This window comes from Anas platyrhynchos, chromosome 1 (genome assembly GCF_047663525.1).
Source record: "Anas platyrhynchos isolate ZD024472 breed Pekin duck chromosome 1, IASCAAS_PekinDuck_T2T, whole genome shotgun sequence".
In the NCBI taxonomy this organism is placed as follows: Eukaryota; Metazoa; Chordata; class Aves; order Anseriformes; family Anatidae; genus Anas; species Anas platyrhynchos.
This window is the reverse complement of record NC_092587.1, coordinates 89,555,053-89,572,816: the sequence shown is the minus strand read 5'-3', so window position 1 is coordinate 89,572,816 and position 17,764 is coordinate 89,555,053. Positions and strand designations below refer to the sequence as shown.

The window sequence follows — 17,764 nt, the reverse complement described above, 5'->3', positions numbered from 1 at the left end:
TTGATAACTGGGCACCCATTTGTGGTGGAGGTGTGGGGGGGGAGGGGGGAGGCAGGGGGGATGTAGAGTTGTCAGCAGTACATTTGCTATTACCTCTGTACTACTATAGTTTAAGAAACCTATAAGTTAAGAAACTACAGTAATTCAAGATTTTTTTAATATTGTGTTTGTGTTACTGGAAGAATAGTAGGGACCCATATATTTAGATGAATGATATGAAGTTATTAACAACTTGTACCCGAGCAACACACTTTGTTTTTTTGTAGCATCATGTTTTTGAAATTTATCAGAGAACTCTCATATGGTTGTTGAAGTGCTTTTTCCCTTAAATACACATTTTCACCCAAATGAGACTGAGTATTCCCTTCTATTGTATTCCATTTAGGAGAATCCCTGTCATAAATCTGGCTGACCTGTGTAAGATAATCACTGATTTCACTGAAGAGTTGTCGTGTTTTTTTGTTTTTTTTTTTTAAGTATTTAAATGCAAAAACAAACAAACAAAAAAAACTCTTCATAAACATAAATCTCTGAGGTTTTTTTTTAAGGGAGTGGGGAGAGAGGAAGGGAGGAGGATCTCTTCATTCTTCTGAGCATTTATCCAAACTTTTTCCAACAGGAATCTTTCCATCCTTCCATGAACCAGTTACTGCTATGATTCCTCATGTTCCTGAAAGAACAAAGGCAACACCGGGTAATCATTTGCTTCATAAATAATTACTCTCTTTTTATTCTTGTTAGAGAAGGTGCTCATTACATCATATTAAAAACTAATAATGCAGTTTTGCTCTGATTCTAGATACCAGCTTGCTCTTTGATCTTGATAAGGGAAGTAATGCACAAGCTCATTTACTTTTGAAGGTTCCTTTCCTCATCTTCTAGCCATTCCAATCAGGAGGACATAATTCCTTCAAATGTTATATATTTTCCAGTAAAAGTGAGCTTTATTTAAAGAACAGATAGTGATTCCTGTCATTTCTGCATCTGAGGTATGGATACTGTTATCATAAAATGCTGTTCTGCTTTACTATTCATTGTATAATTTTACGGAAGAATGTATGAACTACAGCATAACATACAGCAAAGCATACAAGTTATGTGACTTCACAAGTCAAACACCACTTCTTAAAACCATTTTCTCTGTTAACTTTTAGTAATACCTACTGGGAAAACTTTTTTAAATATGTGAAACATCAGTCTCAGAATTCTTTCTTCTTAACTTGCCAGATGGGGACTAAATAAGGGTGAATGAATCCATGCAGAATAGGGCAGTAGGGTTAACAATCTTTGCTAATAATTGTTCTCTGTCCCTGGTTTCAGGGGAGACGTCCAAGATTTTCTGAGAATTAAGTGGTATCATTAATGAAGTAATAACCACTGTTTAATAATCTTTTATGTATGGTTTTTTCCCTGTGGCAAATAGGACACTAGAAATGCTTTTCATCATGTTCGTATTTTAATATCTATTCTCTGTATGCATTGATACTTAGGTATTTGGTATCTTTACATAACTTTATGAAGTTTATGTGCCTCATCATACACATCTGGGCCTACCTGATGGAATCTTTTACATGCACAAAATGGTTCTTTAGAACAAGTGGGTGAAGAATGTACAGGCTAAGGTCGATTTTTGAGGACCTTTCACATTGGTGTGGATCACAGACTTGCACGTGTTTGCTGAAAGTGCTAAAATATCTTTTCCAGTACAAAAGTCATGACAGAATTACTAGAATAGAATAAAATAGTTCTTGTTGGAAGAGACCTATTGATTGGTTGATTGATTGATTCCAACTGCCTGATAGCTTCAGGGCTAACCAAAAGTTAAAACCTATTAAGGATATTATGCAAATGCCTCTTAAAGATGGACGGGCATGAGGTATCAGTCACTTCTCTATGAAGTTGTTACAGCACCTGACTACCCTCTCAGTAAAGAAGCTTTTCTTAATGTCTGGTCTGAACCTCCCTTGATGCAACTTTGAGCCATTCTTATGTGTTCTGTCACTGAATACCAGGGGAAAAATGTACCTCCCTCTCCACTTCCCCTCTTCAGGAAGTTATAGAGATTAATGAAGTACTGAATAGTATGGAAATGACAGGGATAAATAGTTCCCATGTAAAAACAAGGAATTTAATTTATATATCAAGTCTGATATGAAGGGCCCACTGAAAAACAGGTACTGTCTTCAGATTCTCATGTACAGCACAGAAAGGCTACTACTGTCTGTTTTTGTCCCATTACTTTATTGTGTGCTGTTTGTGACTGTATTCTTCACTGCTTCATCCAAAGCTACAAATCTGTGTATAACTGTTGGGAAGTCTGTCTGTGTCAGTGGCCATTTAATTTCTTTTCCTTTCTTTACAGGAATTCCAACTGACTGATTTTTCAGCTTGTCTTAATATAGATTAGATCATACTTCCTAGTGTACTACGATATTCCTTGTGTACTATGGAAACAGTGTTTTTGTTTGTTTTGTTTTGTTTTTAAAGAATATTTCAATTATTTTTATGGGTGCTTTTTTTTTCTTTTTCTTTCTCTCTTTTTTTTTTTTTTTTTTTTTAATTTCAGCTCCAAGTGAAAAACAATTCATTCATACCAAACCAAAAAAACCTGAAAAACCAAGAGTGCCACACACCAAACCTGGTAATTGAGTCAATCTTGTAATTTTGTGTGTTTCTATTTAATCATTCTTTTCCCCTAGCCTGAGTTTTTCTGCTTTAAACAGAATTATTCGTATCTGGTTTTATGGTGAATCAATGGTAAATCAACCTTTAGATCAGTCAATCCAAAATGTCAAAACTACGCTGAAAATAATAGTAGCATCTGTAGTATATGTTTTTCCTCCTCCTTATTACATTCAGCAAATGATGACTAATAATTTGAGTGTTGACAATTTTCAGTGGCTTAGATACACTGAGTTCTCTCTTATTGCTGTCTTGTAATCAGAGGGGCTTCTCTATGAGCATGTTTTTTCACCCACAAAATGCAATCTAACTCCTTTGAAATATGTTGTTACACGTAGCAACTGACATGTGTTATACTGAAACAAAAGTACTTTTAAAATAGTTAAGATCTGTGTCTCTTCCCATTTTTGTTATAGAAGTAATGTATAGATGTTAATAGAAGGATACTGATAACTGTCAACAGTTGATTTTTAAGATATTCTGCTACTCTTTAGTTTGGGGCATTTTGAAAGCTTTAGAAATAGTGCAAATACTGCTTTGTTTCTTTACAGTTAAATTTTAAGATTCTCAACATTTTCTCCCTTAACAGCAATACATCAAACAACCCCACAACCACTTATTACAAAATCTTCTACTACCACTGAGCAGTCAAGGGCAACAATGGGTAAATACATTTCCTTAAACTTAAGATGCAGGTCTTTTTAACTGTTCGATGGGGAAGTTTCTAGAGAATATGCTCTGGTGTGTTCTTTTATGCAGTATCAGTCCACTGTCCATCATTCTGCTTACACGCGTGCATGTTTCTTAATACAGAAGAGTCTCAGTTCTATCTTCGAGCTAAGGCAGAAATTGCCTACCGTTCATGTCTAGCAAGAAGACTGTATTTTTCAGTTCTCTAACCAACTTCAGTGGTCTAATTTTTCTTTTAGAGCAAGAGTTCTAGCCACTAACTCACATTATCATACAGCACAGTATTAGAATACCACTGTGTTTTGGAGAGCCATTTTGTTTCAGGTTCCAGAAACCCATGGAATTGTTATTGTCTTTTTTTCAGGCACTTGAGGCATGCACTTTCTGTGGGCTAAGTATGGCATTGGATTGTGACTCCTGAAAAATACAACAATAATCTTTTTCCTTTCTTTCAGCTCCAAAAGAAACACTGCTCGTTCCTTCCAAACCCAAAACATCTGTTGAGCCAGAAATACCACAGACTAAACCTGGTAATTTAAAGTTTTTAACTTTAAAAGTGTTATTGGAGCACTACTTTAGTTACACTTTTTGCTGTCATTTGGTACTACAGGGATGTGACATGATCGGTATTTAGAGAGAAATTAGTGTAATTGTTCAACTCGGAATACCTCAGTGAATTACATCGAAAAGAATGCCCCAGAACTGGGTCATGTCTATGGGTACACACAAGTTAGGGTGGCTATTTTTTATAAATTTATTTTTTAATTGGTTGATAGAAGCCATTAAAATATGAGGAACTTGATTAATTTGAGTGAAGATACACTACTGTAACTGGTTTCACTAAGTTCTTTTATTTGGGGCAAATTTATTACACCAGATAAATGTGCAAGTACTTTTGAAACTCAGGCTACAGGATCGTAGTCCAAAATAGTTAGGTGGTAAGAGTACAAGTACCATCTTCTAATCAGTGCAGTAATAATAGTAAATTTACGGATGCATAATTATAATGAAGGATGTATATTATATCAGCTTCACCTGGGGTATGAACTATTTCCATAAAAATTACTACATTGGAAGCTTATAATGGAAAAAAAATAATCTAGGGAAGGTGTGACAACATGATCATAAGAAAGAACAACACTTAACTTTTCTTCATTCCTAATTCCCAGTCCCAAACTGGTGATACTTTATTTTTTAGGCAATTAGGTTTGTGAATAGTTTTATCATTCCCCCTTTTTCCTTAGACTTCTCATGTAGCCAGAAACAATTTAAACAGAGACCCTATTCATTAAAGAATGGTACACGTATTTTATTATGAAAATCAAATGGAACAGTCTAGCCAAAAAAAAAAATGTTTTCTAAAGGATTATTTTGGAAGACTCTCTGTAAGTAACCAAGCTAGATTCTAAGTCTCAATTGAATTAGAGCTATTTCCAATCTTGTCATAGTTAACAAGTACCACATTTTGGCACCACTACACAGTTCAGTTTAGTAGAAGAATTTTAGAAAACAGAACTTAAGGGGTTATGTTTTTAACGTTTAAAATTTAAATAATTGTAATGACCTATATGCAAAAGAAATTCTACTGTTATCTGGAAAGTTGTTAAAAATAAATGGCACTAATTAGTCATTACCCTTCATCCTAATAAGTAGGTTATTTTCCAGCTTCCATATTTTAACCTTGTTTCTGAAAGAGAAAGAGACACATGTAGCATGCACTTCTGCTTGCCAGTCTTTCCTTTTCATCCAGTAACTTTCTATCTTTGACAAAATGTGGTCAATTTTGAATGAGGGAAGAATGCCTTAAAGATAATTATATTATTACAATCTTTTAGAGAATTTTGAGGGAAATGCAAGTTAGCGTCCTCTATTAGGGTGTCTGTTCTGAAGTAGGTGGAGGCCCAGCAGAATATTTGCAATGTCTGTCTGTCAGCATGAAAATACCTCCAGACTACTCAGAACACAGGCCTGTCTTAAATCTGTAAAAATTGTCTTAAAAGATGCGTAGGTAGATGTTTATGAAACAAAGGACACAGATACTTAATGAAATCCAACATCATTGATTTCACATCTCACAGAACAATGTTTTATTTCTCATAGCTCCAAGGACAACACACCTGGGATCAATTAACCTCATAACAGTTCATGTTGTTGATGGGTCCAAAATGACTTTGGGTAATGAGAATATTATGACATTTTATTTTTATAACTTCACTTTCTCTGCTTTTGCTATATGGCTAAACTTATCCTTTAATCAACAGAAGTACCTTAAATATATCTTCATCTTCTTCATTAGTTAGGCACGTTCCAGGGCATGTACAAAATGTTGCTGTTTTTAATTTTCCAGTCATGTTCCATCCAATTTGTTTGTAATTATTTATAGAAATAAATGCTTCATGTACATGATTGAGGAGTCATATAAAAAGATGTCTTGCTCATCTTTTCTTCTGTTGTCTAGCTTTTTAATTACGTATATCTTCCCAGTCTTGAAGTTCTGGTATAAATCCATGATTTTCAGTCAGGTTTCTATCACTCACCCTTTTTGTTTATGGTCTGCGCTATGTTTGAATTTCCCTTCCACCTGTGGTATCTGATGTTTAAAAGAAAATCATTTGCATTTGATAAGCAATCAAATCTCCTCTTTCAGTTCCCAATGAAACATACCAGATTTCACCCAAACCTAAAACGGCTCTTGTAACTGAAATTCCACGGTTACATACAGGTAATTCTTATAATTTTCTTAGTTTGTTGCATTGAGAGTCTATTTAAACCTCTAACTGAGTATATATAAACCTCTAATTGAGGTTTAGTGGTCTGTTGTTACTACCCTTGAAAGCTTTTAAGCATTATTAGTGTTTTGTGTCTGATCCACAGATCAAAAGCATTGCAAACACAAACATAACTGACTCCCACCTTTTTCTCAGTATTTGTGAAATTTTTACCAAATTTGAATGTCAGAACTTAGTAATATGTTGTTTCCTGCATAAATGTTTTCTCAGAAACTTCAGAGAGGCTAGAGTAACTGATGTTGATAGAATGGTTGTTAGACTCAAGTATCAGGTGGATAGCTGTATTTATGTAAAAGTGTTTGAGTTACTCAGGTCAGTTATTTGGCATAAGATGACAGTGATGACTACTTAAATTTTCAGGTTTCAGTGTGATTCACACACATACTGTAACAAATAAAATTTCAAAATTGTTTTGCAAGTGAAAGACGACAGTAGGAAAAGGTTGAAGGCTAGTAATTTTAATTTTAACTTTGATAATGACGCTATGCTTCAGCAGCCATGCATAGTGCCTGCATTGTATGCTTCCAGTAGTCTTCTCGGCAATATTTTAATGTTTCATGTTTTTATCTGAATATTTGATTTTGGGGGGTTCAGTTTGGTGTTTTATTTTGAGGTTTTTTGTTTTTTTGTTTTTTACAGAACCTAATTAAATGTCTTAAGGCCATGGATACCTTGCAGAGCTAACTCTGTATCCATATACAGTTGGGTAACTGGCTGTAAATATTTTATATCTTTTCCTAAACCTAAACATGAATGTAACTGGTCAGACTGCATGATGGAGTCATCTGACCACTAAAGAAACTAGCATTTTCAGCGTGCATTTTGGATCGGAACTCATAGAATTCTCATACGTCCATTTTGCTATATCGCATTGGTGCATGGACCTTTTTTTGTGGCAAATTACACTGCTTATACACATAGCATTTAAACTGAACCTTATTTCTTTTAGCGGCATATAAAACACGTCTCACTTCTGCAAGACCAAAACCATCTGATAAATCACAGACCAGACCTGGTAATAATTGTTTATTCACTTTGGTATGGGAAGGAGGTCCACTATTTATTTCTTTAATGATTTTCACCTGTTCTTAGAGGAATTTTAAGTATTGCTAGAGAAAAAGGGTGTGCTTCTTTCAATTAAACAGTCTTCAGGTAAAGCCTTTTCAATTTAGGAAAAAAAATTGTATGCCACCACAGCAACTCTTGCTTTTTCTTCTGTAATATGGAATTGTTGGCATCACTTAGAAGTCTCATGTTCTTCTCATTAAGCTTTTTCTTTTAAACTTCCTCACAGCTCTTAGTAAAACTACACTAGCACCAGCTAGAACAAAATCACCTGGCTTGCCAAAGTGGATTGTGCCAACAACAGGTAGAGCTGTTTTTTTGTGTGCTTTGTTTGTTTGTTTGTTTTTAAGATATTAGCAAAAACACACGAATGTTACTTCCTGAAATGATCTTAAGCCTTGCAAAATACTTAATTACGTATGATTATAGAAGCTAATTCTTTAGAGTACTGTATGTAATTGCTGTTACTAGTAATGCTATATTGTTCCTGACTGCTACCGTGAAATGGTACTATATGTGATAAGTGTAGTCTTAGAGGTAAAGTATATAATATGTCTACTGTTTGTTGATGTTTTCCATATGATAGGTCCAGAACAAATAACCAGGCAATAGGCCAGGTGATAATCCAGAATAAATAACCAGAGATGGTTGTATATCTAAATTGAATTAAAAATAGCCTGAACATGATATGCTCTTTTGTATTACATATAGAGGGGATGTCATCATTGGAGATATGTGTTCTCTGACCTTTCATATTCCTTCTGGGAAATGAAATGAGCCCATCTGACTGCAGGACATCAGGAACAGTTATAGTATTAAATGACTTAGGATGGCAGTAATCCTGGCTCAAGAAGTTTTGCTATTCACTAGTGCTGGGCAATCTACTTCACAGAAAGTGAACTTTCTAATGTCCGATCACCAAATGCATGAATACACAATTATGTTAGACAGTATGTGAAGTTTTTCCATTCTACCATATAGCAATGTCTTTGGCAGTGGCATTTTTAGATTAAGAAGGTTTTTTTTTTAAAAAAAAACAACAACACACAAAACATTCTAGGTAAAATAGCAGTATAAACATGATAATAGGTGTTTAAATTGTTTTAAGTATAGTTTATTGTGCTTTATGCTATTTTAGGTGATTGCTAAGTATTAGTTTAAGCAATCTTTATTTTAAATGCTCCAGTTGGAGTACCTCCTAGTCATTATTTCCATGTCGTTACAGTAGGGCCAGTTGTCAGCAAGAAGTAGTGTTCCTTTATGGTAGATGATGTCAGAAATCATCACAAGGCTATTTATTATTTTGCTGTGTATGCTAGGTTTATTCACAAGCAAATAGGTATCTTCATTTAGAGCTCTTGAAAATTATGCTTTTGCAATATTTTCCATTGCTCAGTTAAGCAAGTCTTTTTTCCTAAGTGAAATAAGTGTCCTGAAGATGTCTGTTACCTAGATTTTGCATCCTACTGAGTGAGCACTTTCAGTTAAACATGGTGTTCAAACTGCTTAGGAAGAGTTGGTATTTATTGTCTGTTACCTGTTTATTTGTACTACAAGTGCTGCTGGCACTTATTGATAACTTCCTATGAGAGTACATCTTTCTTCTCTGAATGCTAGAGAAATCATCAGTGATTTTTTTTTTTTTTTTTTTTTACATTTATGGCATGATGAAGAGGACTAGAACTTTTAATGAATTCTTTTCATTCTGTGCTTTATTCCTCCCTTTATGATCAAAAAGTGAAATCCCAAGTCTTCTTGTAGAGTAAGTGCGTCACAATATTGTGGCAAATGTAGTGTCTGAGCATACAAGGATGTCTATGCTCACAAAAAAAAACATTTTGTACAAGAGAGGGTTCAGGTAATCGATTAAAAGGAAATCTTCTATATTCCTCCTAAGCAATGTGCCATTATGTTTAGCAAACAATCTTGAAGTCTGCAGAAGAGACTTAAAAAAGAGAATTCCACTAACCTGGAACCCTAAATCCCCTAAATCTTACCAGCTGAGCAAAGGCAAAAAAAGCCTTTTTTTTTTTTTTTTTTTTTTTTTCTTTTTCAGTAGATGATATCTTAGAGAAATTATCTTTTAAGATATTTGGATAATTTTTGAGGATAGAGAAGTTTATTTCTTCCATTAGGAAAACGATGTTATTTTCTGTGATTAACTGATCAGAATCCTTAACCAAGCTGTAAGGGACAACAAGTTTTCAAGCTTACATTTAAACATTACATCTTTTTTTTTTCTTTCTTTGAAGAAGAGTACATTCGATAGTCTATTGTTTTAAGACCACTTTGGATCTTACTTCCTTGTTGTGCGGGCAATGCTTATTGGATGCACACCAATTCTTCTTCCTGAGTGTACCCATTAGCATCAATGCAAAGATGTTCCACTCCATGCAGAGTGTGTTTGGCAGCTGTGAGGCCCTGATGATAAGCTCTGGAATTTGTTCTTCCCAGCAGCAGCACATGGGATTGCGGTTGATTTCCTGGCAGGCTTTTCAGTCTCCTGGCTAGCTGTATTGTTAGCTGTAATGCCAGGTGGTAAACTTGACTTTGGGAAACGGGCAGAGGTTTCAGCCACTTAACTAACATTCCTTTTAGTCTTCTACCATGTTCCCGGCCACATTCTGTATAATTTATTTTTAATGACATGGCTTTTCATACTTATTTTAGTTCATGTGATATATCTTAAGCATTATTTGGTTTAATCTTAACAATGTAAAAGTTGTTCATGGTCTATTAAACTTCTGGACAACCTTTACTCAAGTTTCAGCAATGTTTCATCTCCCTTGTGAGAGAGTTTGTTTTCACTATAACAGATATCAACTTCATGCTGTGCTTTGTTTGTATTTTTGAAAATGTGAGCATATAGCTAGGTTCTAGATGAACTCAAATATTAAAGTATTCCAGTTTGGTTTGTTTTTTTATCAATGGCACCTTTTCCCACTTCTTAAAATGATCCACACTTCTGATAGTATTCCTGCTATTCAAGGTGCAGTGGTTAGCTTTAAGGTGTTCCAGATCCCATTAATATTTCCAGGAAAAAAATGATGAAAGTAAAGAAAACATCAACACACATTTGTCTAACACGTCTATTCTCAGTTCTGTTAAAAGTCTGGATGAATGTGCTGAGTTGAAATGCTTATACGATGCTAGGTAATGTTACTTGCTTAAGGCAAATGCTATGATAAATGCAGCAAGTTGTATGACATTGCAGATACTTTGTGTGGAGATACAGGCGAACTTTTACGTGACTTTGAAGTGCATTGAAACATTAAAGAGGAGATTTTTGTTTTTCCTTTCACTTAATTTGCGCTACTATTTTACTAATGGCAGTAATACCATATAGAATATATACAGCATGTTGTTTGTTGATAGCCAATACAATTCAGAAGAGATTGTAATTCTAAACTATATAGTGAAGAGCAAAATAAAGGCAGGCTTTTCTGTAGACACAGGTGCAAAACTAAGTTAGACATGTAATAGATATCTGGATGATTTTGTGAGATTGAGGCAATGGGATGATGCATATTTATTGTGGGATGAAGTTTAGAAGCTAATATACTTTGACTGTAACCCACGGTGTATACGATTTATTTTTCTTTTTAAAGCTAATGCTGATGTTCTCATGTGTCATCCTTGAACGCTAGTCATGTGAAACATTGATTAGTACTCTGGTGCTTTGTATATCTGAAGACCTAATTAACCAATTTAGTTACCTGAAGACAAATTTCAGTTATAACAAAAATCACATTACGTTTAAGAATTTCAGTCACAGGAACCAGGAGACCTTCATCGTATTTACCATGAAAAATTTATGAAAAACTACTTGTTTTATACTGGTGGAATATAGGTGTAGTCTAGTAATAAACTGAGTACCAGATTAGAAACGTGAAATCTTCAGTTGAAATGTTTTGATTATGTTGGAATAGTCTTTCTAAGTTGGTAATTTATATGTGTGTGTGTAGGTATGTGTGTGTATTCTTTTAGTTGATACATTAAATTGCTGGAGGGGGAGTGGTTCTAAGGTCATGAGAAGGGTGAACTTTTCACAAAAATGATGAAATTGTAAAGCGTCTTCTCAGTCTACCATATATAGAGTTTTTATAAAGTAAATATGCTTATTCTGTGTAGGGAAGGCATATTAATTTAACAATTTGGCTGTCCTATAAATGTCAGCATGTGAAACAATTGTTCTGTACCAGGAGTAGTTGTGTTGATCTTTTTAATGCCATTTACTTCTTTTTTTGTGTTTGTGTGTATGTGTTTATATTACTTTTAAGTGGGACATTCTTCTATATACAAGCTGAATTTTACGCACACTTTTTTTATGCCTCCACTACTGCAAATATGGTATGTGTTTGGTTTAGAATTCCTCTAGTTATTCAATATGGAGGATAATCGAAGATCTTATTTTTCAGGAAGAGGAGAACTTTGCCCGTAACAAAAATCAACAGACATTTTATTCTGTGTACAGAAATACTAAAACGTGCCCTGTATTCATCCTTCCACATGTAATTTTGGTTTCTTAGTAGTTATCTCTTAATCTTACCCTCTTTCTAAACAGGCCTTTTACAACAAATATTTAAAATTAAAGTGTAGACTCTCTATGCCAAGACCACTTTCTACATATTCAAATAGGAAGGTAATAGTTATCACTAAAAATACCAGTTTTACACGTCATGTTACCTAGAATTTGGACACATACAATATAGAAGTATTATATAACTTGGTACTGCTCTGTAGATAATTAATTCATATCCTTTTGTTTCACAGATGACGTTTATACACCTGAGGATATTACTAGACAAATTGGCGTGGATGTAGAAAAACCTTTTGAATATACTGATACCCACGAAAAGCCATTTTCTGGTAAGATGAATAAAAAGGACAATGTACCAATTTTTAATAGTCATGAAAAATTGGAACATCACCTTTCCTATACACACACATACACACACCAAAAACAAACAAACAAACAACAACAAAAGAAAAACACCTCCACTGAAGAAGAGAAAATAATTTTTGGTCATCCTCATTAGTGCATTGTCTCTTGGCTTCAGGATGGTATTAAGAGAGAGAAAAACAAGAATATTTCATGGTCAGTACTTAGTATGTGGCATATGTTTGTGACTAAATATTACCATTGCCAGTGCTCATTGTATCCTTGCGATTAAACAGCCACTCTACTGTAAACACTGATCTTTTTCATATCTGTGGGTTCTAACTAGCAATGGGAAATGCTTAACCAAATTACCTACCCACTTATGAGAACGCTTTTTTGGACCTTAGGATTGTTAGGAAAATTAGAATGCTAGGATTGTTGCAAAACACTGTGGGAGTGAATAAGCTTACAGTTTTTTAACTTAATTAGACTTTACATGTGATTTTTAACTTTACATGTGCTATAAAAGACTTGTCAGTTTTACTTCTCTTGCAAGTCTTACAATTCCATTTTCAAAATATTCTAAATATTTTTACAGAAAAACAACTTCCCTGAATAAATCTTTAAAAATAGCCTTCTCATGTTTCACTTTTTTTTGTTCCACATCTACACATAACAATACAGACAAGCATGCAAACACACTCGCAGAGAATTTTCTTGGTTTTATTAGCATAACTAGGAATAGACCTTGCTTTTAACTGTGCTTTTTTACTGGCATAAAAACTGACTAAACTCAAAATATTTCTGACTTTGCCCTTGGATTTATTTTTCAGCTGCGTCTGTTGTTTTTGGTTTAGATTTTCCTTTTGAAAATATGTTATTTGGCTTTAAAAAAAGAGATACAGATATACACTTGTTAGTAATTAATAAACTGCTGTTTGCTCCTAATCCCTACTGGATTTCCTTTGCACCTAATTTACCCGCACAAAGACAGCAGCCTTGCTTGACGGCTGAGTTCTGATGTTTTATCTTTTTAAATTTAATTCAATCAGAACGTTGTATTCAGCACAGATTATGTAGCGTGGTATACTCTTAGGAGTAGCTGGATTCAAACTACAAACTGAAAAGAAGCATGGCTCTCTGTTTTGCTTTCTTTGTTTTTTGTTTTTCTGTCATGGCATGTCGAGCAGTGATGTCCACTTAAGTAAATCCAGTCTGATTTGCAAACACTGCAATATTATTTTTTTTTATGCACAGAGATTTTAAGGATGCTTTTACATACGCTTTTACTCATCTTTTGACATTAGATGTTTAAAGTTAAGCTTTTAGAGCTTTGAAGTAAGCCAATACCTTGAATTCTAATCATAATAGACAGTCGGGTATGTTTGTGAAGTTAGCTACTACTGTTCCATAATTTTCTTGTATATTTTTGTGATCTCAGCTCTTTCTATGGTGCCTTAATATGTATATGAAAACTCAATTTATTGGGTATAGCTATAAGTTAGCCAATATTTGACCTAGCTTTTATGTATATATATATTTTTTTCTTGAAATCTTAATGTGTGTTAACTGACAGACTGACATTTACACCATACATGAGGTATGAAAAAGATGCATTACAGCATGCAGCACTGATGCGTTGTTAGTAGTATGTCCTAAGAGGCTATTCAGCCTCCTTTTTCATGAAGAGTGATAGGGGTGATAAAGTAAAGGAAATACATTCCCTGTCCAAAGAACACCTGAGATTAAATAAGTCCTAATAGTTCACAATGCCACTGTTTTAGCAATAAGCCAGGCTATCAGAAAATCCCTAAATTCTTGTGTGTGTCCTAGTTTACAAACTCAGTTAATTACATTTGGTAACATCATAGACTGTCTTCTAAATTACCGTGGAAGTAGAAGGGAATGGTAAGGATTCTCATTTTTTTTTCCAGAGTGCAGTATAGTAGATTCAACTGTGACACACTGTTTCAGCTTGCATTTAACTACTGTGGTTGTGTTCTTTGGAAGATACAGTAGAAACCACTAACAAGTCAGTGCCTACAAATTTTTACCCCATAAATACCTCAGACAATCCCATTTCCTACATACGGGCAGTTGGATATTAATTATGGGTACTACTGTGTAGTAATATCTAGGGTACGATGACATATAAACAAGTAATATATAATTTTTCAAGTCTTTAGGCATATTTTTTCATCTCTGCCTGATGAAGAATGAATATGAAACTTATATATACTGTTTTTGAAACCACTAAATCTTTCTGAATTAGATTTAGCATTGTTAACTGTCTTGGTCTGAGGGATAAGAAAAGGAGAAAAAAAAGGGGAGGGAGGGGGTTGTAAATGATTGCAGAAGTCCGAAAGTAAAAGTGAACCAAGAAAGATGGAGATGTTCATGTTTGTATATTGTAAGTATTTCTAAAAAAGCTTTCCCAAATGAGTCTTTGGATCTGTTCCCATCTCACCCACAATCACTCTATTTATAGGGTAAACTAGGGTCTGATAAATAGGTCCTGGGGAACTCTACATAGCCAGTAACTCAGTATCAGGCAGCTCACAGTTTTGTTGATATTGGCAGCATATTAAGAATTATATTCTGTTAAGGGTTTTCTCCTCTTAGGTACAAGAAGTCTTTTGTTACATATACATGTTGCACACATCTAGTTTTTTCCTAAGGAAAAAAGTGCAGAGGTGAATAGTGGAAGAAAAATCTTTTCCTTTAGCCTTTCTTTTACATGATAAAATCCTTTGTAATAGCCTGGAAGACACAGAAAAATGTTCTGTATCAGTTATCAGACTTAGGTTCTCCTTTCAGAGCTAGCTGTCGAAGGACCCTACCAGATAAATTTAATGCATATTGGCTGGAAATGTGCATTGAAGCAGCCTAGTTGGTTGCTTCAGGAGTTTCTAACACAACAACAGTCTTTTTTTTTCATATCAATCCATGAGCTGACTGTGACTTTCATTGTTTATGTTAAAGTGACATAAGATAACATATCCCTAATAATCATTTCGCTTTTGCTACATCTTATGTTTTAAGCTGAAAGTGACAAGTTTTATCAGTTAGAAAGCACAAATGAATTGGAATTTTGTGAGTAGGATACTGAAGACATTTCCATCTAAACTCAGGTGGTGTTTATTGTGGGAAGAAGTATCCCGTCAGCTGCCAAAAAATAACTGTTGACAGAAGTGAGTAACTACACAGAAAATAAATCTCTGAAGTATTTGTACAAAATCCCAAAGGAGCTACATTTTCTCATTGTAAGCTTGGTTTAAAGTTCCACACCACCACTTCCCAAAGAATTTAAGTCTGAAAATACAACTGTTCTTGGCTCCTTGCTTCACCTCTTTGCTTTTGATTATAAATGAAACATTAAATATTATTTCAGAAGTCAGAATTTAACTTGTAGTAGGTTTTCTGATTTTATGGAATTTGAGGGTAACTAATTAACGACACTGTCCTGTAATGTCATTCAGTAACTGCATCACCAAGACCTCAGCGTCCTCCTATACCTCCTGTCAAGCCTACACCTATGCGAAGAAAACCTCTGCCTCCAAATACTGTGACTGGTAAACCAGGGAGTCCAGGTATCTCAGCCTTTCCCCATAAAGATTTTATAGTGTGTTAGATACTAAACTGACTGGTTGTGTACAGGAAAATTTTACCGTATAGATTCTCTGTCTTGAATCAAATGTGTTATCTATAGAAACCAGTTTTCTGGAACATGCATGCCTTGTGTCTTTTGTCTTTATACATTGTGTTTTCCTTTTGTTTTCCTGACCTAGTTGTGTAAAAATCATCCATAGCAAGGGAGCTGAAAGCCAAGTAGCGTCATGCAAGTCATCCTTTAAAACATTTCAATGTCTACTAATAGCATTTGCAGTTACTTAATGTATGTGTCAGATGGGAGATATCAAATACTGTGCTTCAGTATGTACCCACAATTGGTAATTAATAAAGGAATTCTGTCCCATGTATGTGTCCCTATACGATAGATATGGCACATCCATTAACCCCTGCTAATAACTTAAGCTAATAGGCAGCCAGAAAACTCACTGGCAGGTAGAGGGATATGAGTTATTACATGTACAATGAGTTTAACTTAATCTATGTGTAACAGTATTCCTGCTTCTCAGTATCAGTGTAAGAGCGCTCAGAATCTTTTACGTTTACTATTTTATTTTAATTTTATCCTGAAGCTAATATTCAGTGTCATCTGTATATTTTGTCTGTGGATTTGAAATTTGAAATTGTGTGTGTTAAGGGGGTTGTGATTTTTTTTTCTGAAATTTCTCAAAAGGAGAGACTGCCTTTCTGTTTGGGCCTGCTAGGGAAGCCCCTTTTGTCCTCTCCCTCTTTTGCTCATCTACAAAAAAACTGGTCCATCTCTGCGTCAGCCAACATCCTTGTGAGAAAGTTTACCCCTGTGGCAGGTCTTCCTGTTGGCAATGGTGGAAGGACCTAAATAAATCTTCAGTATTCTGTGCATCAGATTAGAACTACAACCTCAAACATGGATGAAACAAGCTGTATATATTCTCAACAGCAGAGCCAAGATAGAAAAGTTGTGTCTGTACTTCCTGTTGACTGGTGGCGTTTCCTTAGTAATAGCTAAAACAGAGCATAAGACATTGTCAGTCTTGAGCTATAGCACAAAAAATCTTCACTTCTTGCATTTTCTTTTGCTTGTAATGAGATCTACGCTTATTTTCTTTCTTAAATCTGTAATTCATCTACCAGCATTTTGGAATTCCACCTTTTTTTCCATACGCTAGAGGCCAGGTTATGGAGTAGTCAGCAGTTATCATGCCTTCCTAGACATTCAAGATGGAATAAATCAGTTAGATGATCTGGTCCTTCCTTGTGAGACTGGTAGTAGATTTTCCTTTTAGTTTGTTTCATAATGTTTGTCCTGCTTGGTTTTGAACATCATATGAGTTTCTTCTAGTTCCCTGGATAAGCTGTTCCACAGTATTAGCAGGAAAATTTTGCTTCAGTGTTCTTCTTGGATTTTCCCTTCTATAATGGTGTTCTGTTTCTCTTTCTTATTAACACTGTGATTAATTCCTTGCTTGTATCTTTCTTACTCATCCACTAGTTGAGTGTTATGGGAAGGTTTCTATGCAGACATTAAAAGTCTCCTGAATGGAAAAAAAAGGAAATAGGAGTGTTCCAAACCTTTGTCAGTCTGCACTCTAGTGAGAGTCTTCATAAATTTCTACTTTTATCCCTACTTTCCATTTTTTTGAACTTGGTTTGTCAACATTCTGCCTTCAGTCACCATGTTCTTCTGTGTCATACATGCGGTGAAGGTGACTACATTATGTAGTTCTTGGCTTTTTGGAGGTGAGATTTTGCAGTCTTACAGTGGTTGTCTGGGAGGTTTCCAGGTTTCTGTTGGTGACTTCAGCTGTTCTGTGGTGTGAAGAAATGTGCTCTTTTATTTGTGAAACAGTTGGTTATTTTGCGTCTATTTACCAGCCAGTGCTTAATAACCAAGTCATGTATGTTCTAGCTGACTGAATCTGTCAAAGACAATCTCCAAATAGCAAAGAATTTTCTTACTAGACTTCAGGAATAGGTTCTGTTGGCAATAAAGAAAACACAGAATTTTCCTAAACCCAACTGGGAGCTGTTGAGTAAGTTTTGAGGA

General features: G+C 34.8%; 1 protein-coding gene across 50 annotated transcripts in view; it reads left to right on the top strand.

The window, feature by feature from the left end:
• The window catches only part of ABI3BP (ABI family member 3 binding protein), a 152,063-nt gene that overhangs the window by 107,026 nt on the left and 27,273 nt on the right, over positions 1-17,764 (top strand). For 42 of the 50 annotated variants that reach the window (XM_072023334.1, XM_072023325.1, XM_072023358.1 and 39 more), the window contains 10 exons: positions 620-694; positions 2,567-2,641; positions 3,272-3,346; positions 3,828-3,902; positions 5,473-5,547; positions 6,020-6,094; positions 7,111-7,176; positions 7,456-7,530; positions 12,000-12,095; positions 15,588-15,698. In XM_072023334.1, the coding sequence (XP_071879435.1) occupies positions 620-694; positions 2,567-2,641; positions 3,272-3,346; positions 3,828-3,902; positions 5,473-5,547; positions 6,020-6,094; positions 7,111-7,176; positions 7,456-7,530; positions 12,000-12,095; positions 15,588-15,698 (798 nt within the window). The remainder of the gene's footprint in view (positions 1-619; positions 695-2,566; positions 2,642-3,271; positions 3,347-3,827; positions 3,903-5,472; positions 5,548-6,019; positions 6,095-7,110; positions 7,177-7,455; positions 7,531-11,999; positions 12,096-15,587; positions 15,699-17,764) is intronic. The other 8 variants (XM_072023346.1, XM_072023319.1, XM_072023309.1 and 5 more) reach the window with 8 other exon arrangements.